Here is a 24,795-nt window from a genome sequence, read left to right as displayed (position 1 = left end):
GACAGTTAATTGGTGCTTTTCACAACACACATAAAAGGCACTTTATTATATTCATGTCCTGGATATTAATTTCGCTATAATTAGTCATCAGTATGATTCCTCCATTTTTACCTGCTCCAGTTGGCAAACGAACACATCTCTTAGTTTATTTCATCGAAGCTGAATTTATATTAAGCAAACTAAACATGTTATTTTGTGGTTGTATGCCATTATTTTAACTTAACACTTCATTACTTTGACCGAATAGCTTGTTACTTTAAGATATTTCGAATATGAAGATCATTATTTCCATTTATAATGTCAGTTCCAGATATTGTTTCATTATTTTGAATTAAAATCTCATTATTCTGTTTTGATATACAGAATTTTGACTTAATTGCGCAATGCATTGTTATGATTTCTACTTACGTACATTTCTACACATCATTACTTTGACTTAATAACACATTATTTCAAGATATAGTGTCACAACAAAATATCTTATTATTTAGATTTAAAAAAGGTGATATTTACCTCGCCCGTGACAGAGTAAGGCTAGGCTGACACTTGCACGATTCCGTGGCACGCATTGGCAGGACTCAAGTCGTGCCAGTGCGCAAACTAGTCGTAAACTGGCATGAAGTGTGCGTAAACCCGTTGTGACTGTGTGCCATGTCGGGACGAGAATTTTGAAATGTTCAAAATTTTGGTCACGACAAAATTTCGCAACCGGGTCGTGAACTATGCGCAAACTGTTCGTGATCTCGTCGTGAACTCGTCGGGACGATGTGGGAGGATGCGTGCCAGTGCGTGGAAGTGTGCGCCATGCCACAACTGTCGCGAACTGCCACGAATAGTTCACGAACAGCTCACGTCGAGTTCACGAGTAGTTCACGACATGTTCACGAATTGGTGCGTGTCGCAGCGTGGCTGTGCCTTCCCACTGACACGGTCACGCATTGATGGCACAAGCAGTTCACGACTAGTTTACGCACTTCACGAACAGTTTGCGCATGGCATGAGCAGTTCACGATGAGTTCACGAGCAGTTCACGACTACTGCGCGACAGTGGCGCTCGCGTCGGTGCGGGGGTATATATAGGGCTTCCCGGACACTTCTTGCCATTCGCAATTTTTTTTCTTGCTTTTTTCTTTAATGTCTTTTATTTTCTATTCCTTCATGACTTTTTTTTGGGGGGGGGAGTTTCGTTTCTTTTATTTCAAAAATGGAACAACTGTGGATGCAGCTCATGAAGCTACTACCATTCTTTCTTGCCAAGGGACAGCACCAGCAGGGGACATGTAGTAATGACAGGTAGTCTCGCTGATCCTTTGCATCCTTCTGGGTATGATGGCCGGTTAGAGGCAGCAGCCCCTGCAGGTGTCGGTCAGTCCTCCATCCACCAGGGATCAGATCATGTGTGTCTGGATCTTCGCGGTCCACTTCTGAAATTGCATGTGGGTATCTGATGAGGATGAGGTTGTGCATGACACAGGCGTGCCCAAGTCGGCACGATACCGTCCGAATTGCGCAAACTCGTCGTGCCAATGCGGGAAGTGCGTAAACTATGCGCAAACTATGCGTGAACTCGTCGTGCCAGTTCGTGAATGTGGACGGGCACGCATTTGTGAACTCGTCGTGAACTATGCGTGAACTAGTCGTGAACAGTGCGGGAGCCTCCCAGTTCGTGCCCCAAAATGGCACAACTTGCCACGACAAAATCGTGGCCAAAAGTCGTGCAAGTGTCAGCCTAGGGTAAGCGGGGTGAGGTATTGTAATCTGTAGCAGTTCGTTAGGGGTGAGTGGAGCACAGAGGACGGCAGGACAGAGAGCAGGTTGATAACTGTTTTATTGTCACACTTTTCAGCGAACACTTTCATCAAACACACAACCGGCGTCTGGTTCGGGGCTGAGCTCCTCTGCTCTTGCTCTCCCTCCTTAAATAGGGCGCGGTCACTGGGAAGACACAGACAAACAGGTTAATTGCCGTCAGGTGTAGTGATTCTGCCACTTACCTTCCCTGACTCCGCCCTCCTGTCACAGACCGGCGCTTGACCACGCCCCCGCTGCCACATACCCCCACCGCCCGACTCAGGCCGGGTGGCTGTCTGGCCCGCAGCCGACTCCCCCCCCTTGACGGGAGAGGAAGTCCGCCACGACCATCTGCGCCCCCAGCCTGTGGACCACCTTAAAGTTGAAGGGTTGGAGTACCAGATACCAACGGGTGATCTGTGCGTTGGCATCTTTCATGCAGTGGAGCCACTGGAGGGGTGCGTGGTCCAAACAGAGGGTGAACGGGCGCCCCAGCAGGTAGTAACGGAGGGCGAGGACCGCCCACTTGATTGCCAGACACTCCTTTTCAATGGTGCTGTAGCGCCCCTCACGCACTGACAGCTTCCTACTGATGTAGAGGATGGGGCGGTCCTCCCCCTCCACCTCCTAGGACAAAACTGCCCCCAGCCCTCTGTCCGATGCATCGGTCTGCAACACAAAGGGGAGAGAAAAGTCAGGGGAGTGTAGAAGTGCCCCCCCACACAGTGCAGCCTTTACCTCTGAAAAAGCCCGCTGGCATTGCTCCATCCACTGGACCGGATCTGGGGCCCCCTTTTTAGTGAGATCAGTCAGCGGGCTGGTGATGTCCGAATAATTGGGTATAAACCTACGGTAATAGCCAGCCAGCCCCAGGAACTGTCTCACCCCCATTTTGGTCTTGGGCCTCGGGCAGGCCGCAATCGCTGCCGTCTTATTAATTTGGGGACACACCTGCCCGTTGCCCAAGTGGAAGCCCAGATACCGTACTCCCACCCGCCCAATCGCACACTTCTTTGGGTTGGCTGTGAGCCCCGCTTGCCTCAGCGACCTAAGGACGGCCCTCAGATGTTCAAGGTGCCTCGGCCAGTCATTACTATAGATGATGATATCATCTAGATGCGCGGCCGCATACGTGGCGTGGGGGCGGAGGACTCTATCCATCAGCCGCTGAAACGTAGCGGGTGCCCCAAACAGCCCAAACAGAAGGGTGACGAATTGGTGTAAACCAAACGGTGTGGAAAAGGCCATTTTTTCTTGGGATAGGGGAGTCAAGGGGATCTGCCAATATCCCTTTGTCAAATCCAGTGTCGAATAAAAGCGAGCATTGCCGAGTCGATCGAGCAACTCATCAATACGAGGCATTGGGTACGCATCAAATTTAGACACCGCGTTGACTTTTCTGTAGTCCACACAGAACCAGACCGACCCGTCGGCCTTGGGTACCAAGACCACCGGGCTGCTCCAGTCACTGTGGGACTCCTCGAAGATGCCCATTTCGAGCATGGTCTCAAGTTCTTCCCGAACCACCTTTTTTTTGTGTTCGGGTAGTCTGTAAGGGTGGCTATGCACTACTACCGCCGGGGACGTCTCTATGTGATGCTCTATGAGGTTAGTGCGACCGGGCAGGGGCGAGAACTTGGTCTGCAACTGGGCGACCTCCGTGAGTTGGGTCGGGGAAAGGTGGTCTCCACAGGGGACCGGAGAGGTACGTGATGTCAATGCCCCTTTTTGAACCTCCGGCCCCAGCTCCTCCTTCTCTGGAACCACCGACACCAACACCATGGGGACCTCCTCATTCCAGAGTTTAAGCAGATTGAGGTGGTAAATCTGTAGCACCCCACCCCTGTCCATTCGCCTTACCTCATAGTCGACGTCCCCGACTCGCCGTGTGACCTCAAAGGGTCCTTGCCACTTGGCAATCAATTTGGAGCTCGACGTGGGCAACGGTGTGAACTCTCTAAGGTGCGTACCCCTGTTGTACAGGCGGGCTTGCTGTTCTTGGGCCTGCCGCAAATTCTCCTGGGTTAGGTGGGTGAGCGTGTGGAGTTTTGCGCGCAGGTCCATAACGCATTGAATTTCGTTCTTACTTTGTGAAGGTCACTCCTCCCAATTTTCCCGCAGCACGTCTAGAATGCCGCGCGGCTTACGCCCATATAATAATTCGAACGGGGAGAACCCTGTGGAGGCTTGGGGAACCTCTCGCACTGAAAACAACAGGGGCTCGAGCCACTTATCCCAATTACGTGCGTCCTCACTTACGAATTTTTTAATGATATTTTTGAGGGTGCGGTTGAACTGTTCCACTAAACCGTCCGTTTGTGGGTGATACACGCTGGTGCGGATCGGCTTAATCCCCAATAACCCATACAGTTCGCGCAGTGTCCGTGACATAAATGTGGTGCCTTGATCAGTTAGAATCTCTTTCGGGATTCCAACTCGGGAGATAACGCGGAAGAGCGCTTCTGCAATACTGCGTGCTGAGATATTGCGCAGAGGCACTGCTTCCGGGTATCGCGTTGCATAGTCCACCAGAACTAATATAAAGCGGTACCCTCGTGCTGACCGATCTAATGGCCCGACGAGATCCATCCCAATCCTTTCGAACAGGGTCTCGATTAATGGTAGAGGGCGCAAAAGCGCTTTTGGAATGGCCGCTGGATTCACTTACTGGCATTCGTGGCACGCCGTACACCACCTATGAACATCGCTGCAAATGCCCGGCCAATAGAATCGGGCCATTATTCGGGCTAGTGTCTTATCCTGCCCTAAGTGTCCAGCCATGGGATTAAAGTGAGCCGCCTGGAATACCAATTCCCGGCGGCTCTTTGGAATTAAAAGTTGCGTGACTCGCTCTTTAGTTTGAGTGTCCTGCGTCACTCGGTATAACCTATCCTTCATAATCGCAAAGTAGGGGAAGGACGGGGTGACGTTTGGCTGGAGCGTTTGACCATCGATTACTCTCACTTGGTCAAACGCACGTCGCAGAGTCTCGTCTTGCGATTGTTCTAATGGGAAATCCGCGAGGGATTCCCCAATAGAGAGAGGAGGAGCCGGCGGCTCCTCACTCTGATGCGGAGATGACGTGGACGGCTCTATGACAGCTGCTCCCGCCAAAGCGACACCGGGACCTCCCCCTGTCAAATGGCAGAACCCACTCTTTACTAAGCATGTCATTAAATCCCGAAATCCCGGCCAATCAGTCCCCAAAATTACAGAGTGGGTAAGGCGAGGATTACCCGCCGCCTTCACTATAAATTTTTCCCCTTGGAAAAAAATGTGGACCGACACCAAAGGGTAGCTGTGAACGTCCCCGTGCACACACAACACCTTCACCCCCTGTGCTCCCCCCAATGCCTCATGTTGCACCAGGCTTTGGTGAATTGAGGTCTGGTTACAACCAGAATCCACCAACGCCTGATATGTATCCCCTTGGATACTCACCGGTATGCGATACGCTCTGGCCTGATCGAGGGCGGCCTCTGGCGCGTCGGGGATCCGAACCACCGTGCCCACTTCCATCGCCGTGCACTGCTGTTGAAGGTGGCCCGGCTCCCCGCAGTGCCAGCAGACCGGCCCAGGCTTTCCCTCTGCACCGGTGTTCTGGGGCTCACTCACCTGAGGTGGGGGAGAGACAGACACAGAAGGGAGAAACGGGAGGGCACCGTGGGTGCGGCGGGCCGGCTGGGGAGGTGCCGGCCCCCGCCTCCGCAGTGGGGGAATGGGGTGAGGACGGGACACAGGAGGAGGGGGAGAGAGAGAGAGAGAGAAGAGAAGATGCCGTCTGCTGTCCTGCTGCCGGGACAGCCGCCAAATGGTCCTCCGCCAGCTCGACTGCCTGATCCAGCAACGCCGGGCGGTGGCACTGGACCCACTCCGCGGTTCCTGCTGGCAAGCGAGCGATGAACTGTTCCAGCACCACCTGAGCGGTTGTCGGCCCTCAACCTCTGCCAGCAGGTGTCCCAGAGCTGCTGGCCAAACGCGAACAGCCGGCCGACTTCCTCCAAGTGCAACGCGTGAAAGCGCTGGCGCTGCTGTTCTGGGGTGCGCCCCACGCGCTGGAGGACGGCCCGGCGGAGGTCCGCGTAGGCCAGCCGGCGGTCGGCGGGGAGCTGTAGCGCGGCCAGCTGTGCCTCTCCCGTTAGCAGGGGGAGGAGGCGCGCCGCGCGCTACTCCACCGGCCACCCCGAGGCTTCGGCGACTTGCTTGAAGAGCGTGATGAACGCCTCGGGGTCGTCCTGTGGGCCCATCTTGGTGACAGTGAGGGGAGACGGGCCCGCAGTAGGCGCGCTGGTGGACCCCGCCGACGCGAGGAGGTGCCAGAACGCCTCTCGATCTTCTTGTTGGGCCAGCACCAGGGCCTCGAAGCGTCGCTCTTGCTCCTTCCGGAGGGTGACGAGCGCCTGGTGCTGGCTTTGCTGGGCCGTGGCGAGGGCGTGGACCAGGTCGGCGAACGGGGAGGACTCCATGGGGCTGTTTGGCTGGTGCTCCACTTTTTCCCAGGTTTCAGCACCACTGTAGCAGTTTGTTACAATCTACAATCTGTTTACATCTTTGTTTATTTTCAGTAAATTGTATTTCCTCCTTCAGTTCTCAATGGATTTCAGTTCTGATAGAACTCGACCTTCTGTACAACACTTGGTCATTGTATTGTCCATTTCTTGCTAACAAATTAGTTATTAGGTCAACTTAACACATTTTCTTCTCACTAGAATTGTATCTTCTCTCTCATTTCTCATGCTAATTCAGTTCTGATCGATGTTTCAGGTCGATCTTTCCTCGGGGAACAAAATTTAGTCCTTTGTTGATTTTCCTGTTGTAAACAATTTGTCGTGGAGGTTGGTCCGCTCTCACATCGTCACATTTCAGTTCTGTTTTGATGTTTTGGTCGTCATGATTGTTTTGATGGCAGGCCAGATGAGCTCCTACACCCTTGATGTTCTGGTCTCATTATTTTGACTTGGAATTTCATTATTTCAGGATAATATTATACGATGTTATTTTGACTGACCCCATTATTTCAAATGAGTTGTTCCTAAATTCAAGTTGCTATCTCATTATTTCAAAAGTTTTTAGATTTGTCTTACACGTTTAACATAACAAACTCTAATATTGTGAGATGAATTTGGATCCATTTTCCTGAGCTGATTGCTGACTCTTTCTATATCAGTGTTAATGATGTCCTTAATGCTAAGAACAAAATGCTATGGCTGATGATATTTCATATTTATTACAGAATTTGCCAATATGAACCTTTGCCTAGAGATATATTCATATGAGATTTCTTTAGAACTCTTTAATTTGGTAATTAGGTACTGTGTGGTCTTAAATGATAATGATCAGCAGCTTATGACTTTTTAAAACATTTAAATTCTTTGGGGTGATTAGTTTCACAAACACCAGATTGCATTTTGTACTTTTCCATAAACGCCTCCAGCTAAAAATGCCCAAATGAATTCCCAGCACACAACAGCGTCTATCTGTCACGCTGCATTGACTAGAGCACAAATGCAATTTTTAAGCTAATCAAGTAATCTGCACCCAAATTAATAGGAATCTATTAAAACACTTCTTAATTAATATGGAGTTGAGTCTCGAGTCCCGCTGAGCATCCAATCTCGTCGTCATCCTTGGTGTGAATAGAAAGTAGAATAGTATTCGTTTCCAAACTCTGAAAGTAGGGCTATTCTCCCATGTTGGTCTGGCACGTCACCTAAACGCAGAGCTGTCGTTCCTGGAGAGGTATGAAGAACACCAGGAATAGCCTCCTCTCAAAAGTTTCACTTTGAAAAGTTTGGTCTCTATAAGCATCCTAGAGTTTGCTGCTTCATTAAAGCAGACCTTCAGGGAGTGCTGGAGTGTTTGCTCTTAACTTGCTGATAGAGACATGTTCAAGACCTTCTGATCTTACTGTGAATACTAATAGCAGTGCAGTATCTTGTAACACATGAGGTCTGTTTAGTTTTCCTTTTAATTTTCTTACCTATAATAATGTATGTAACTTTTATGTAATAATAATAATAATAATAATAATAATAATGTCATGCAACAGGTTACCAACAAATCTATTTTATGTAAAGAATAAATCACACCATGTCCTACTGTTCCAGAAAAATAATCAGTGATGAACTGAAGTCACTGTTACCACAATAACTGCATGGCCTGAAGTGTTTTATTCCTTTTATACCACAGGGATTTGCCAACTAGGACAACCCCAATTCCAAAAAAGTTGGGACACTGTGTAAAACATAAATAAAAACAGACGGTGATAATTTACAAATCATGGAAACCCTATATTTCATTGAAAATGATACAAAGACAACATATCAAATGTTGAAACTGAGAAATTGTATTTTTTTGTTTTGAAAAATATATGCTCATTTTGAATTTGATGTCAGCAACACATTAAAAAAAAATTGGGACGGGCAGCAAAAGACTGAAAAAGTTGTGTAATGTGAAAAAAAAAGCTAACCTGGTTAATTGTCACCAGGTCAGTAAGATGACTGGGTATAAAAAGAGCATCCCAGTGAGGCGGAGTCTCTCAGAAGTAAAGATGGGGCGGGGTTCACCTCTCTGTGAAAGACTGTGTGGGGAAACAGTGCAACAATTTAAGAATAACATTCCTCAATGTAAAACTGCAAAGAATTTGCGGATCACATCATCTATGGTCCATAATATCATTAAAAGATTCAGAGAATCTGGAGAAATCTCTGTATGCAAGAGACAAGGCTGAAAACTGACATTGGATGCCTGTGATCTTCAGGCCCTCAGGAGACACTGCATTAAAAGCAGACATGTGTCTGTAGTGGAACTCACTGTATGGGTTCAGGAACACTTCAGAAAACCATCGTCTGTGAAGACACTTCATTACTGCATCCACAAATGCAAGTTCATTCTCATCTCATTATCTCTAGCCGCTTTTATCCTGTTCTACAGGGTCGCAGGCAAGCTGGAGCCTATCCCAGCTGACTACGGGCGAAAGGCGGGGTACACCCTGGACAAGTCGCCAGGTCATCACAGGGCTGACACATAGACACAGACAACCATTCACACTCACATTCACACCTATGGTCAATTTAGAGTCACCAGTTAACCTAACCTGCATGTCTTTGGACTGTGGGGGAAACCGGAGCACCCGGAGGAAACCCACGCGGGCACGGGGAGAACATGCAAACTCCACAAAGAAAGGCCCTCGCCGGCCACGGGGCTCGAACCCGGACCTTCTTGCTGTGAGGCGACAGCGCTAACCACTACACCACCGTGCCGCCCCAAATGCAAGTTAAAACTAGATATAAACAATATCCAGAAACACCACCACCTTCTCTGGGCCCGAGCTCTTTTACGATGGATTGAGGTGAAGTGGAAAATTGTCCTGAGGTCTGATGAATTAAAAGTAGAAATTCTTTTGAGAAATCATGGACACCACGTCCTCCAGGCTAAAAAGGAGAGGGACCATCCAGCTTGTTATCAGTGCACAGTTCAAAAGCCAGCATCTGTGATGGTATGAGGGTGCATTAGTGCACACGACATGAGTAGCTTGTATATCTGGGAAGGCATCATTAATGCTGAATGATATATACACGTTTCAGAGCAATATGCTGCCATCCAGACAAAATCTTTTTCAGGGAAGGCCTTCCTTCTTTCAGCAAGACAAACTGCTTTCTGCACATATTAAAACTGCATGACTCCGTAGTAAAAGAGTCCGGGTGCTAAACTGGCCTGCCTGCAGTCCAGACCTCAAGTCAAGTCAAGTTTATTTGTATAACGCTTTTAACAATAAACATTGTTGCAAAGCAGCTTTACAGAATTTGAATGATTTAAAACATGAGCTAATTTTATCCCTAATCTACCCCCAATGAGCAAGCCTGTGGCGACGGTGGCAAGGAAAAACTCCCTCAGACGACATGAGGAAGAAACCTCGAGAGGAACCAGACTCAAAAGGGAACCCATCCTCATTTGGGCAACAACAGACAACATGACTATAACATTAACAGTTTTAACATGAAGTCAGTTTCGTTGATGTGATAAACTCTTCATTGATGGAAACTTGAGTGCAAATCTGTTCATGACAACCGCAGTCCTAAAGTTAGCAAGTCAACTGTAGTCCTCAGCCATAAAAGCATTACTGTAAGAGTCCAGAGCATCCTCCAGGTGTGACTTTTAACTGTCATCATGGGGCCGTCCTCCACAGGAGCAGTGTAATGAGACTCCAACCAGACACAGGGCACCAGGATGGATCAGGCAGGTCCAAGGAGCAGAAGAGGTCAGCATCTCGATCCCAGGACCAACATGTAACTCAGAGGGACAGAATTGGGGGGGGAGGGGGAGAGAGAGAGAACACAGGTTGTTAGGTATGCCCAATGTCACCTGAATAAGTAGGAACAGTATACATCTTGCACTGAGTACAAGCAGGGACTCCGGCAACTAACTATGACAGCATAACTAAAAGGGGAGAGCCAGAAGGTAACACAGGCATGAGGGAGCCCCGGGACATAAAGCAGCAGCCACTACACCGTCAACAAACTCGAGTGAGCAAGCGAGTGGGGACTGACAGCATCCATACATCCCAGTTTACCAAAACACTCTGTCTGACGACCCTCCAGATCTACTCCTTTACCTCATAAACACCATTAACAAAAGGCTTGACTAAACAGATATGTTTTCAGCCTAGACTTAAACTCTGAGACTGTGTCTGATTCCCGAACACTACTTGGAAGGCTGTTCCATAACTGTGGGGCTTTGTAAGAAAAGGCTCCACCCCCTGATGTAGCCTTCACTATACGAGGTACCAGCAGATAGACCTGTCTCTCATTTAAAACATTTGGTGCATTATGAAGCACAAAATACGACAAAGGAGACCCCGAACTGTTGAGCTGCTGAAATTGTATATGAGGCAAGAATGGGACAACATTTCTCTTTCAAAACTACAGCAATTGGTCTCCTCAGTTCCCAAACATTTACAGAGTGTTGTTAAAAGTAGAGGTGATGTGACACAGTAGGAAACACGCCCCTGTCCCAATTGTTTTGAAACGTGTTGCTGAATTCAAAATGAGCAAATATTTTTCAAAAAACAATTAAATTTCTCAGTTGCAACATTTAATATGATGTCTTTGAACTATTTTCAATGAAATATAGGGTTTCCAAGATTTTCAAATTGTCATATTCTGTTTTTATTTCCAGTTTACACGGCATCCCAACTTTTTTGGAATTGAGGTTGTACATTTGTAAATAATAATTTAAGAATGACACTTTTTTTTATCCATTTGTAATTACATTAAATGTTGTGTAATTCTTCTTATTAACAATGGTAACTGGAACTTCCTTTTGTCATAGCACCCTGATGCTGATTATTGAAGGTCTGATCAATCTAGGGTGACCAGACGTCCCGGTTTTACCGGGACAGTCCCAATTTGGGGTTGTGTGTCCCGAGTCCCGACAAAAGTCTGTCGGGACACGGATATGTCCCGGTTTTCGCCACTCGCGACGTTTGCAACTGAGCAGCGTGGGACTCATTAGCGGAGAAATGTCTGCATTTACTATTTTGATGAATTGACAGGAATCGCAAACTTTCCTGGTTACTGCCCCCTGGCCCTGTGGCATGGGTGTTTATTTAGCCACATTATTCCAGACAACAGAACGTGTTGCCATGCAACAATAAAATAAACATTAACTGGCGTGAATGTTCTTTGTCTAGCAGCTAGCAGCAGTAATGCCGCAGCAATTATGCCGAAAAGAAAATGTACCTTTTCCAAAGATTTACAGGGCACCTACCCCTTCCTCCAAGAGGTGCAGAACAATGCCCACGAAGCCTACTGCACACACTGTAAGTGTTCCTTCTCCGTAGCCCACTCTTCTTGTAAATATACATAGGCTAATGCATTTTGTTTAGGGTGGGTGGATTGACAGTCACCTTAGCTTTGTTCCTGTGCTTTGTTCTTGTACTGAGTTGGGTAGCCTATGTTGCAAATGATGTGCGCTCCTGTGGGGGCTTTCCTCGGGCTGTCGCCCCTCTCCTCCTTTATTGCTGTTTTGTTTGAGTGTATATTTTACGGAAGCCGAGAGAGGCCCTTCATATAATCTTTTTTTATTCACCTTGTTATCCCGAGATAACTACATAATTAATTCAGGATCTCGAATCTCGAGAAAACAACACAACTAATTCAAGATCTCGAGAAAACAAAACCGTTATTCCGAGATCTCGAGAAAACAAAACAATTATTTCATGATCTCAGCTGGATCACTGTATCTCCGTCGGTAGAGACGAAGCCGGGCCAGTCTTCTGCGGAGGTGCCGCGGACTAATTTTGAAATTATCCCTTATTAAAAGACTTAATGCAATCTCTCCCTGTATCAGGCCCTGATCAAAATATTGCCTTATTAGGTGATCGATTATTCCAGACATTCTAATGACCAAAGTTGCGTCTATACAGAATGAGAAATAGCCCCAAAGTCAGCATATCACAAGTCTCTTGGCGTTCCTGAATGAACCATTTCTCAGCTGTTTACTCAAGATCATGAAATAATTGTTTTGTTTTCTCGAGATCTCGAATTAGTTGTGTTGTTTTCTCAAGATCCTGAATTAATTATGTTGTTATCTCAGGATAACAAGGTGAATAAAAAAAAAAGGATTATATGAAGGGCTTCTCTCGGCTTCCGTATATATTCTCAAATCACTTGTCTCTTTTTTGTTTCTGTTTAACATACCATTCTGACAGTTTGGCCATATTGCTGTGTTGAACAGCTTGTTGCAGCTTCCATTAAAGTGTTCACTTTTGTACACATCTTCTTGCTTTATTCATTCAGTTGTGGGGAATGGTTAGTAAGGTTGATTCTGACCTAGGCTATGTTGAGGTCACATATCTACTTTTTAAGTTCATGCTATAGTGCATACAATTTTAGAGCTATAGCCTAAATGTGCATATGCATTCTTCTTGGTGTTCTCACAAACAGGTGAAATAAATCAGTTTAAATTTGGCCTATGGACATAGCCTGGCCTATTCTCAGCCATTACAAAATCTGTTGTCTGACCATAATTTAACTGATCTGTATACCACTATGCTACTAGATAACAAAATGCCTGTTTGTTTTATTTCATGTGAGATGTTGATAAATGTGAGCTTCAACAAAATGATAAGAGCACCTCTCCGAGTGTCACGTTTACGTAAAAAAAAAGGTGTGCGTGCACGAGCATGGTCGCGTGCAAAAGTGTCCCGGTTTCAGACTAGGGAAATCTGGTCACCCTAGATCAATCAGGGTGAAGCTCTGTTATTGTAGGTTGTCCATCATGAAATCATGAATGTCATCTATCATCATGGACTCAGGGACTCAGGGTATGCTGACAAAGGTTGCCAAAAAAACTCAAAAGTCACATTGTAGCATTGTAGCCTGCCATCTTTCTCCAGAAGGATGAGAAATTCACCACTGATTTGCACGCTAAGACTGACTTCTCCAAATCCGAGCTCTGTACAAAACTCTGTTTGATCCTGTAATTGAGAGAGTTCCTCAGCTTGTTTGAGCTTACGCCTAAAACAATGCTAACACCCGCCTTGGGGAAAGTGATGAGAGGCTGAATGTTCTTCTTTAATGTTCATTTTGCTTTGATCAGGCTGCATGTACGATTGCGTTCAAACCTTTAAGTTCATCTTTTGTTTGTCTCTTAGTGCCTCCCGATGCCGGGTCACGGTTTCATCCTGGACAAATACCAATGCCAGTGCAGGCGCGGCTTCTACCACCCCAGCAGAGTCGCCATCAACGGTGTCAAGAGTAAGTCCACAGACAAACACCTTAGAAAAAGAACAAAGAGAGAGAAAATAAATTAAAAGAAAATAATACTGAACTAACCTTTTGACACATAGTGTACTGTGTAAAAGTCTTCAGCATCCTATTTTTTTCATACAAACTGTGTTATAGATTTCTATTTTATGACTTCTACATTATCGAGTCAGAACATTACAAAAACATTTTAGAGTTCCAAACATTCTTTTTTTTCCCAGCAAAAAATTAAATGCTATAAAAAAAGTGCGTATCTGAGCAGCATGTTCCATAAGAGAGCACTTTTCAGATCTCATCATCTCATCTCATTATCTCTCGCCGCTTTATCCTTCTACAGGGTCGCAGGCAAGCTGGAGCCTATCCCAGCTGACTATGGGCGAAAGGCGGGGTACACCCTGGACAAGTCGCCAGGTCATCACAGGGCTGACACATAGACACAGACAACCATTCACACTCACATTCACACCTACGGTCAATTTAGAGTCACCAGTTAACCTAACCTGCATGTCTTTGGACTGTGGGGGAAACCGGAGCACCCGGAGGAAACCCACGCGGACACGGGGAGAACATGCAAACTCCGCACAGAAAGGCCCTCGCCGGCCACGGGGCTCGAACCCAGACCTTCTTGCTGTGAGGCGACAGCGCTAACCACTACACCACCGTGCCGCCCACTTTTCAGATTGAAAAAATAAAATATCATGAAGGCTACTGGGTTTTGGTGCAAAATGAAGAAGCAAGTGAGACAGTCAAAGTGTCCAGAAGAACTGTGGCTGGTTCTGTAAGATGCTCAGTAAAACCTACAGCTCATTTCCTTATCAAACTGCACTCACTGGACCTCAGACTACTATTTTTTCTTTTTTTTAAATAAAGGGTCGTCTCACACCAAATACTGACTTTGTTTCATTTATTAAAGCTTACTGATGACTGTTCATAGTATTTTTTAAATGTTGAAACATTTCATTTCATTATTTTAAGCCATTTTTGGTCTACAGCATTTGTTTACATTAATTCCTAAGACTTTTGCGCTGGGCTAGGTTCAGAATTTCTAGCAGTCGCTCTCATCTGGCATTCACCAGTTCACTCTGTACAGTGCCTTGCAAAAGTATTCATCCCCTTTGGTGACTGTCCTGTTTTGTTGCATTACGAGCTGGAATTAAAATGGATTTTTGGAGGGTGAGCACCATTTGATTTACACAACATGCCTACCACTTTAAAGGTGCACATTGGTTTTTTATTGTGACAAACAATAAGATGAAAAAACAGAAATCTGGAGTGTGCATAGGTATTCACTCCCCCAAAGTCAATCTTTGTAGAGCCACCTTTTGTTACAATTACAGTTGCAAGTCTCTTGGGGTATGTCTCTATTAGCTTAGCACGTCTAGCCACTGGGATTTGTGTCAAGTCAAGTTTATTTGTATAGCGCTTTTAACAATAAATATTGTCGCAAAGCAGCTTTACAGAATTTGAATGACTTAAAACATTAACTAATTTTATCCCTAATCTATCCCCATTTTTGTCCATTCCTCAAGGTAAAACTGCTCCAACTCCTTCAAGTTAGATGGGTTGCATTGGTGTACAGCAATTTTCAAGTGATGCCACAGATTCTCAATTGGATTGAGGTCTGGGCTTTGATTAGGACATTCCAAGACATTTAAATGTTTCCCTTTAAACCACTCCAGTGTCACTTTAGCAGTATGTTTAGGGTCATTGTCCTGCTGGACCATGAAGCTTCGTCCTAGTCTGAAACCTCTGGCTGACTCAAGCAGATTTTCCTCCAGAATTGCCCTGTATTTAGTGCCATCCATCTTTCCTTCAGTCCTGACCAGCTTTCCTGTCCCTGCAGATGAAAAACATCCCCACAGCATGATGCTGCCACCACCATGCTTCACTGTAGGAATGGTGTTCTCAGGGTGTTGGGTTTGTGCCACACATGGCATTTCCTATGATGGCCCAAAAGAGCAAATTTTGTCTCATTTGACCAGAGAATCTTCTTCCATGTGTTTGGGGAGTCTGCCACATGCTGTTGGGCAAACTCCAAATGTGTTTTCTTCAGCAATGGCTTTTTTCTGGCCACTCTTCCATAAAGCCCCACTCTGTGGAGTGTACAGCTTAAAGCGGTCCTATGGACAGATACTCCCATCTCCACTGTGGATCTTTGCAGCTCCTTCAGTGTTATCTATGGTGTCTTTGTTGCATCTCTGATTAATGCCCTCCTTTCCTGGTCTATGAGTTTTGATGGGCAGCCTTCTCTTGTCAGGTTTGTAGTGGTGCCATATTCTTTCCATTTTGCTATAATGGATTTAATGGTGTTCCGTGGGATATTCAAAGTTAGGATATTTTTTTATAACCCAACCCTGATCTATACTTCTCCACAACTTTGTCTCTCACCAGTTTGGAGGCTCCTTGGTTCTCATGTTGCTTGCTTAGTAGTGTTGCAGAGTCAGGGTCCTTCCAGATCAGGTTGATTTATACAGACATCATGTGACAGATCATGTGACACTTTGACTGCACACAGGTGGATCTTAATCAACTAATTATGTAACTTATGAAGTGAATTGGTTGGACAAGCTCTTATTTAGGGGTTTCATACGAAAGGGGGTGAATACCTATGCACACTTCAGATTTCTGTTTTTTCATCTTGATTATTGTTTGTGCCACAATAAAAAGACTGTTTGCACCTTTAAAGTGGTAGGCATGTTGTGTAAATCAAATGATGCTAAACCCCCCCCCCCCAATCAATTTTAATTTCAGCTTGTAATGTGCCAAAACAGGACAAACACCAAGGGGGATGAATACTTTTGCAAGGCACTGTATATGGGTGTAGCCACTCACTCATTACCTGCTGATTCTCCACTTCTCCTTCCTTGTCCTGTAAAATCCCCCCAAAAATTCACGCACAGATTGCATTCAACTGTGCACACTGTAATTTAGACTACAGTCACCATGAGGGGGAAAATTTAGAGTTTACAGTATTGTAACGGGTTTGCACAATTAAATTAATTAATTTATTCATCTTCAATAAGAGGGCGGCACGGTGGTGTAGTGGTTAGCACTGTCACCTCACAGCAAGAAGGTCCTGGGTTCGAGCCCCGTGGCCGGCGAGGGCCTTTCTGTGCGGAGTTTGCATGTTCTCCCCGTGTCCGCGTGGGTTTCCTCCGGGTGCTCCGGTTTCCCCCACAGTCCAAAAACATGCAGGTTAGGTTAACTGGTGACTCTAAATTGACCGTAGGTGTGAATGTGAGTGTGAATGGTTGTTTGTCTCTGTGTGTCAGCCCTGCGATGATCTGGCGACTTGTCCAGGGTGTACCCCGCCTCTCGCCCATAGTCAGCTGGGATAGGCTCCAGCTTGCCCTTGATCCTACATCCATCCATCCATTGGTACAGGTAATGGATGGATGGATCTTCAGTAAGAAGTTTTTTCTGGTCAGGGTCTCAGTGGATCTCAGGGAATACACTCAGTACAGAATCTAGTAGAATAACTTCTGACTAGAATAACTAATCAGAAGGCCCAGTGATTCACTGTACCGGTACTTCCTCTCGAGCAGATAAAATACTCCTGCACTTTTCACACTTTGAATAAGATGCTTGGATCGGCTGTGGCGTAACATACTAAAGATGGTTTATATGCAAAGCACCAGGCAGAAAGATAAGCTGGAAAGGAACTAGAACACTCTGACAAATGGTGGCTTACAAGTTAGCCTGAGATTTCTGGTTTGAAATAAAACAAACTTCATCTCTCTTACTCACAGATTTAGGATGTAGTGATGGTTTAAAGATGTCAGAGGACCCGTCTGACAGAATGGTGTTATTCTGAGATGCTCTGACAAACTCTTTCTTCTGCGCCGTTCTCTCCTTCGAGCCCCAGACTAGCTCTTTATTAAAAGTACCTTTCCTCATCATCACAACATCATCCAGACATCGAATGTTACTTGGATTGAAGAATCATAAACTCTGGTTCATACTGTTTACAGTAAATAATGCTTAATAGTTGGTGTTACATGATAATAAGAACGAACTTGTTTCACAAGTTGGATGTTCCACATAATGGAAACAATGGTGTGTCATACTTTAACACATATAAAAAAGCATTGATGTTAGACAATTGGTGTTATAAGAGAAATATAACACTTTGGGACGATATTATAGTTAAATGAGACCGTCAGTGATGGCATAGCTCACTCTGGTCCTGTCTGGTCCAGAAGGAACGATCTAAAGTGGGCCACCTTATGGGCGCAATAAATGTTGCAAGCTATATACACTATATACAAGCTATATATGGGGTGGCATGGTGGTGTAGTGGTTAGCATTGTTGCCTCACAGCAAGAAGGTTCTGGGTTCGAGCCCAGTGGCTGGCGAGGGCCTTTCTGTGTGGAGTTTGCATGTTCTCCCCGTGTCTGTGTGGGTTTCCTCTGGGTGCTCCGGTTTCCCCCACAGTCCAAAGACATGCAGGTTAGGTTAACTGGTGACTCTAAATTGACCGTAGGTGTGAATGTGAGTGTGAATGGTTGTTTGTCTCTATGTGTCAGCCTTGCAATGATCTGGCTTGTCCAGGGTGTACCCCGCCTCTTGCCCATGGTCAGCTTGGATAGGTTCCAGCTTGCCTGTGACCCTACACAGGATAAGTGGTAATGGATGGATGGAAAACAAGACCATCAATGATGGCGTAGCTTGCTCTGGCCCCATCTAATCCAGAAGGAATGATCTAAAGTGGGCCACCTTATGGGCACAATAAATGTTGCTAGCTGTATACACTATATACAAGCTATATATAGACGCTATATACACCCTAGGAATATTGACCTATTTGCCAGAAAGAATCCAAAACGGTGAGGAATTGACCAAGAAGAAGTGATTTTTGTTGAACTGCTCATTAAGGCTTAATTAGTCCATAACTTCATTAATAATTGTAATGAAGCAAATCTGGGTAGAAGTTATATGCACCCTAGGTACCCCTACTTTCATGCCAGAAAGCATCAAAATCAGTGAAGAATTGAAGGAGAAGAAGCAATACCTTTTATGGCAAGGTAAACAACTTGAGAGTGATTCCAGTAACTCAACCATCCCATCATTGATTATTAGCTCATCCGGCCGACAGGTGATGAGTTTATGTCATCATGTGTTGTCCGTCGTCCATCCAGCTTCGTCCACATTTCATGAAAATCACTTCTTCTCTCTCAATTCTTCACTGATTTTTATTAGTTTTGGCAGGAATGTAGGACTGCTTGGGATGCATATAGCTTCTATCCACATTTGCATAATTGCAATTAGTAATGAAGATATGGAGTAATTAATCAATCCCTAATGAGGAGTTTCCACACAAATTGCTTCTTATCCCTCAGTTCTTCACCAATTTTGATTCTTTCTGGCATGAAGGTGGTACCTAGTGTGCATATAGCTTCTACCCAGACTTGCTTCATTACAATTATTAATGAAGTTATGGACTAATTAAGCCTTAATGAGCAGTTCAACAAAAAAGGTAAATTCCTTGCCGTTTTGGATTCTTTCTGGTAAATAGATTGGTATTCCTAGGGTGGATATAGCTTCTATATATAGCTTCTATATCGTGTTTATAGCGTGAAGCGTTTATTGCACCCAGAAGCTGGCCCACTTTAGATCATTCCTTCTGGACTAGACAGGGCCGGAGTGAGCTACGCCGTCACTGATGATCTCGTTAATGTACTGTTCGGAAAATGACTGGCTTCCACTTCACTGAACCAAGTGATCCCAGTTAACTGGGTGATCTTCAACATTATATGATAATGAGAAAATATTTCTTCTTCTTCTGAAAAAATTTCCAATGCACCAGTAAGAAACACTGCGATATAAAATTGAACTAGTCATGCTGAGGTATTGTAATACTCAAAACACTGTAACTCTACAGCGCTGTGATACAATAACACTGAAACCGATACTCTTACACGGAGGTGCTGCTCTCTCAGTGTCTCAACATTTCTACATTTTTAAACACTACAACTGAAATATAAATCATAAGCGATTCTATAAGCCGTAAACACACACCCCGTTACCGTCCTGAAGTGGATTATTTTTCTATAACTGCACCCTCTGAAGTGTGTTATTCTGCTTCTACCAGATGGATTTGCCAGTGATTACTGAATGACGAATTGCACATTTTTAACATTTTATTGTTACATTTAATGTTTAAAGACAAGTCATTTCCCCTTCTCAATGATGTTATGGCAAAGGCAAATAAATAATTCTAAGGTTTTCTTTCTTGAACTTAACGACACAAAAAACGCAGCTTGTCATGTTACTGAGAAACAGGAAAACGTAAGTCCTCTATCCTCTGTCCTGAGGACTTTCCCATGTCTGATGATGATGATGATGATGATGTCCTTTATTGTCACATGTACCAGCGAAATTAGCCGTCAACCTGTCCGTACATATACAACATACAATTGACATAGGGTAGACAGGACAGGAAGACAGGGATAAAGATAAAAAGGAAACACAACATGAGGAGAGATAAGGAAAAAAAGAACACCCCCCCCACTATGCTCCTGTCAGGAGTACAGTGTGGGAACATTTAAAAAACCTTTGCATAAGCACACAACAACACAAGTACACTTTAAACACGGGACTTGAGGGGGGGAATCAGGGGTAGGGGTAAGGAGGGAGGGGGAGGGGGGAGGGGAGGAGGTAATCCAGCGCAAGCAAGCAGCCGTCTGCTCCTGCAGCCATGAAGGCGCTGGTCATGCACCCGCTTGTCACACTGGGGGTAAAAATGGTGACCGCGTAAAGTTAGAGAAGGAATGTGAGGAATGCGAGAGTGTCTCCCGGAAGTGACCTTCAGGGGGAAATGTTGTCCCAGCAACGGCCTGAACCAAGGCCGGTGCTGTCTCAGGGAGCCGAATGTCGATAAGATATGAATTGTTTGGTCTTTCCAGACGCAGTCTTTGCACATCCACACCGCTCATCCATATCTGTCCATTCCGTCCATTCTATTTAAATTGATCTCCGAAAAACGTATTCCTTGCAAAGCTAAAAGCTGCTCTGAGATAACAACCATTTTGTGGTTCAAGTTCTGAATGTCCACAGTCCGAGTGCCAACAGCTTTGCCCACCGCTCCAAACATATCGGGCAGCTTTGTGGGGCTTTGAACAGCTGTCACCATTGTCTGATTTCCTCGATATACCAGGGCAATGCCTAATCCAATCAGCAAAAGTCCTGTAATCATGGTTCCGAATAGGTAGATATCTTCAATGTCCTCCACAGAAAGAATTGCCAGGCACATGACCCGCCACCACTCCCATGTGTCCATCATGTAACCAGCCGCAAACGTTCCGGCAGGACAGATGGGTTCCCCCGAACCCAAACTTCTCGTCAAGAAAACTGTGTCAATTTCGTTAGGAGACCAGTTTATCAATTCCATGCTTTTTTTTAGTTTAGAAAGTAATGCAGGGAGAGTCTCTTCAAAAAGTACAGCAGACGAGACAAGACACAGAAGCACAAGCAGGGAAAAAAGGAGGGAGAGGGAGAGCAGAAAATGCGACCGCCTTCCGTGGAAGCACGGAGAGAAAACTCTTTACAAAACTGCTCCAAAGTGCTGACACGTACAACTCCTTCGATTTTGTGGATCATCGACTCTACAAGTTCCTGTGAATGACCTGTTACTATAGAAACGCTAACGTGTTAGAACAAGTATCTGAAAACCGACAAAGCGATGACACCAGAGACTCCTTCCATAAATGTTAAAACGTCACCATATCAATGATTCAACACACTTTTCAATGATATTACGAGAAGCAAACACCGCCCAAGTCCCTGTGAATAAGCTGTTACCATAGCAACGCTAACGTATTAGAATGAGTGTATTGTTCATGCTATTTATATTATGTGCTGTTACACACAAATTACGCACACCTTCTGACCAATCAGATTCTCACACTCACTCGAGAAAATGGATCAGAAATGCTGGAGATTTAACGAGCGCTGTAGAGAGGAGAAAAGAGACAAAGACGAACGAGGGCCTGTGAGTTAAATTATTTAGCCTGGAGTAAAAATAATGCTTTTAGGGCATCTGTTCAGGAGCACGCAACTTCCAAATGGAGTAGTTTTTTAAATATTTAAAACTTAGGGAAAGCTATTTTACCACTGTATTGATAAATTCCTCACTGTGGTCTAAACATTTTAGAAACCCCAGAGTTTCACCTTTTAAAGACTTTCACCAAAACTTTTCTTTAATATGAGTTTTTTTTCCCCCTCTTTTCCTCTTTAGGGAAGGCAATGAGCACACAGGGTGTCGTGGGTCCCAGCCTGTGTCTGCCCTGTCAGGAGGGCTGTGTTCACTGTAAGGACGATACGCCGTGTGTGGCTCAGGGTGAAGGATATCTCCGTCTCGCCGTGCTGGCCTTCCAGGGCATCTGCATGCTACTGGACTTCATCAGCATGGTGCTGCTTTACCACTTTCGCAGGAACAAGGTGAGAGACGGGTGACGATGTCACTGAAATACAATAGCACAATGAAAGAGTGATATATAGTCATGTGATAATGAACATTAAATAATATTCATCTCATCTCATTATCTCTAGCCGCTTTATCCTTCTACAGGGTCGCAGGCAAGCTGGAGCCTATCCCAGCTGACTACGGGCGAAAGGCGGGGTACACCCTGGACAAGTCGCCAGATCATCACAGGGCTGACACATAGACACAGACAACCATTCACACTCACATTCACACCTACGGTCAATTTAGAGTCAGCAGTTAACCTAACCTGCATGTCTTTGGACCGTGGGGGAAACCGGAGCACCCGGAGGAAACCCACGCGGACACGGGGAGAACATGCAAACTCCACACAGAAAGGCCCTCGCCGGCCCCGGGGCTCGAACCCAGGACCTTCTTGCTGTGAGGCGACAGCGCTAACCACTACACCACCGTGCCGCCCATTAAATAATATTATTTATTATTATACATACAGGACACTTTTTCAATAGAATAAAAACGTGTTCTATTCCCTTCTAGTGGATTTCATTCATTTGGCTCAATAGCATGCAATATTGTTAGCATATCACTTATCCTACATGTATTACATCACTCTACCCAATGGAGAATAAGCATTGAATATGGTTTACGATATTGCATGGTTGTCCAAGACAGCATCACGTCACATGTCAGAGCTGATGTGAATATCCAGTGAGAAATTTTTCTGCTGTGTATGAGCTGAAGCACTTCTTTGTTCACCTGGAAAGAGAAAGACGCTTTGAACACCCAAAAGGCTGCCAAAATTTCAGTAGATATTCTTCACGCATATTTACAAGAGAAAAACACCAATAGACATTGAAAAACTGGAAAAGAGACACATTGGAGACGTAAAACTTCTGCACTAGCGAGCGACTGTAACGAGTTGTAAACAAACATGGCCACCAGGTTTGCTTCATTAAATGTGGAAGATTTTGAGAGAATTTTGAAAGAGAAAGATAGGTTGAACATCCAAAAGGAATCCATCCATCCATCCATTACCTGTAACCGCTTATCCTGCGCTGGGTCGCAAGCATGCTGGAGCCAATCCCAGCTGACTATGGGCGAGAGACGGGGTACAAGTTGTCAGATCATCGCAGGGCTGACACATAGAGACAAACAACCATTTACACTCACATTCACACCTATGGTCAATTTAGAGCCACCAGTTAGCCTAACCTGCATGTCTTTGGACTGTGGGAGAAACCGGAGCACCCGGAGGAAACCCACGTAGACACGGGGACAACATGTAAGAAAGGCCCCTGTCAGCCACTGGGCTTAAACCCAGAACCTTCATGCTGTGAGGCGACAGTGCTAACCAATACAAAACCATGCTGCCCCCGAAAGGAATGTGTATGTATAATAATAATAATAATAATAATAATAATTACTTTTTTCATGGTATATCAGATATATTCTATTCAACTACTTGTCTTTGACTCGTTCAGTATCATGCTAGCTGAATGGAATATATCTGATCTTCTTCTTCTTTTGGCTGCTCCCTATTAGGGGTCGCCACAGCGGGTCTTTCGTCTCCATTGCTCCCTGTCTTCCACATCTACCACTTTCATGTCCTCTCTCACCACATCCATGTATCTCCTCTTTGGCCTTCCTTGTTTTCGTGTGCCTGGCAGCTCCATCCTCAACATTCTCCTTCCAACATCTCTTCTCAGGATGTGCTCATTCCATCTCAGTCTCATCTCTCTTAGCTTAATTCCCAAGCTCTCTACATGTGCTGTCCCTCTGATGTGCTCGTTCCTTATCCTGTCCAACCTTGCCACTCCCATCGCAAACCTTAACATCCTTAACTCCGCCACCTCCAACTTTGCCTCCTGTCTCTTCGTTAAGGGTACGGTCTCTAATCACAGCTGGTCTCACTACTGTCTTATACATCTTACCTTTCACTTTTGCTGGGACTTTCCTATCACAAATGACTCCCGAAATCCTTCTCCAACTGCTCCACCCTGCCTGAACTCTCTTTCTCACCTCACTATCGCAGCCCCCATTTTCCTGCACAGTTGACTCCAGGTACTTGAATTCACCAACTTTCTTTACGTCTACTCCTTGCATCTTCACTACACTCTCATCCCCATTCTCATTGATGCACATGTATTCTGTTTTGCTCCTGCTCACCTTCATTCCTCTTCGTTCCAATGCATACCTCCATCTCTCCAAACCCAACTCAACCTCCTTTCTACTTTCACCACATATCACAATATCATCCGCAAACATCATGTTCCATGGTGACTCTTGCCTCACTTCGTCCGTCAAGCTATCCATCACTATGGCAAACAAGAAAGGACTCAAAGCAGATCCTTGATGAAGTCCCACCTTCACCTTGAACCATTCAGTTGTTCCAACTGCACACCTCACTGCTGTTTCACTGTTCTCATACATGTCATGCACCACTCTAATATACTTCTCATTCACTCCACTCTTTCTCATACAATACCATAACTCATCTCTCGGCACTCTATCGTATGCCTTCTCCAGGTCTACAAACACACAATGTAGCTTTCTCTGGCCTTCTCTGTACTTCTCCATTAACATTTCTTAAAGCAAAAATTGCATCTGATGTGCTCTTCCTTGGCATAAACCCATACTGCTGTTCACAGATTGCTACCTCTCTTCTCAATCTCGCCTCCAATACACTTTCCCATAGCTTCATGGTGTGGCTCATCAATTTTATTCCTCTGTAATTACTGCAGCTCTGTACATCTCCCTTATTCTTGTATATTGGAACTAGCACACTCTTTCTCC

At 45.3% G+C, this 24,795-nt stretch overlaps 1 protein-coding gene across 1 annotated transcript in view; it reads left to right on the top strand.

The window, feature by feature from the left end:
* gpr158a (G protein-coupled receptor 158a) overlaps positions 1 to 24,795 on the top strand; it is a 290,966-nt gene that overhangs the window by 116,531 nt on the left and 149,640 nt on the right. Inside the window, exons 3-4 of the mRNA XM_060922557.1 lie at positions 13,448 to 13,550; positions 21,796 to 21,998. Of these exons, the coding sequence (XP_060778540.1) occupies positions 13,448 to 13,550; positions 21,796 to 21,998 (306 nt within the window). The remainder of the gene's footprint in view (positions 1 to 13,447; positions 13,551 to 21,795; positions 21,999 to 24,795) is intronic.

The sequence above is a fragment of the Neoarius graeffei genome, chromosome 5 (assembly GCF_027579695.1).
Source record: "Neoarius graeffei isolate fNeoGra1 chromosome 5, fNeoGra1.pri, whole genome shotgun sequence".
Classification (NCBI taxonomy): Eukaryota; Metazoa; Chordata; class Actinopteri; order Siluriformes; family Ariidae; genus Neoarius; species Neoarius graeffei.
The sequence above is the reverse complement of the archived record's forward strand: the minus strand, read 5'-3'. Positions and strand labels throughout refer to the sequence as shown.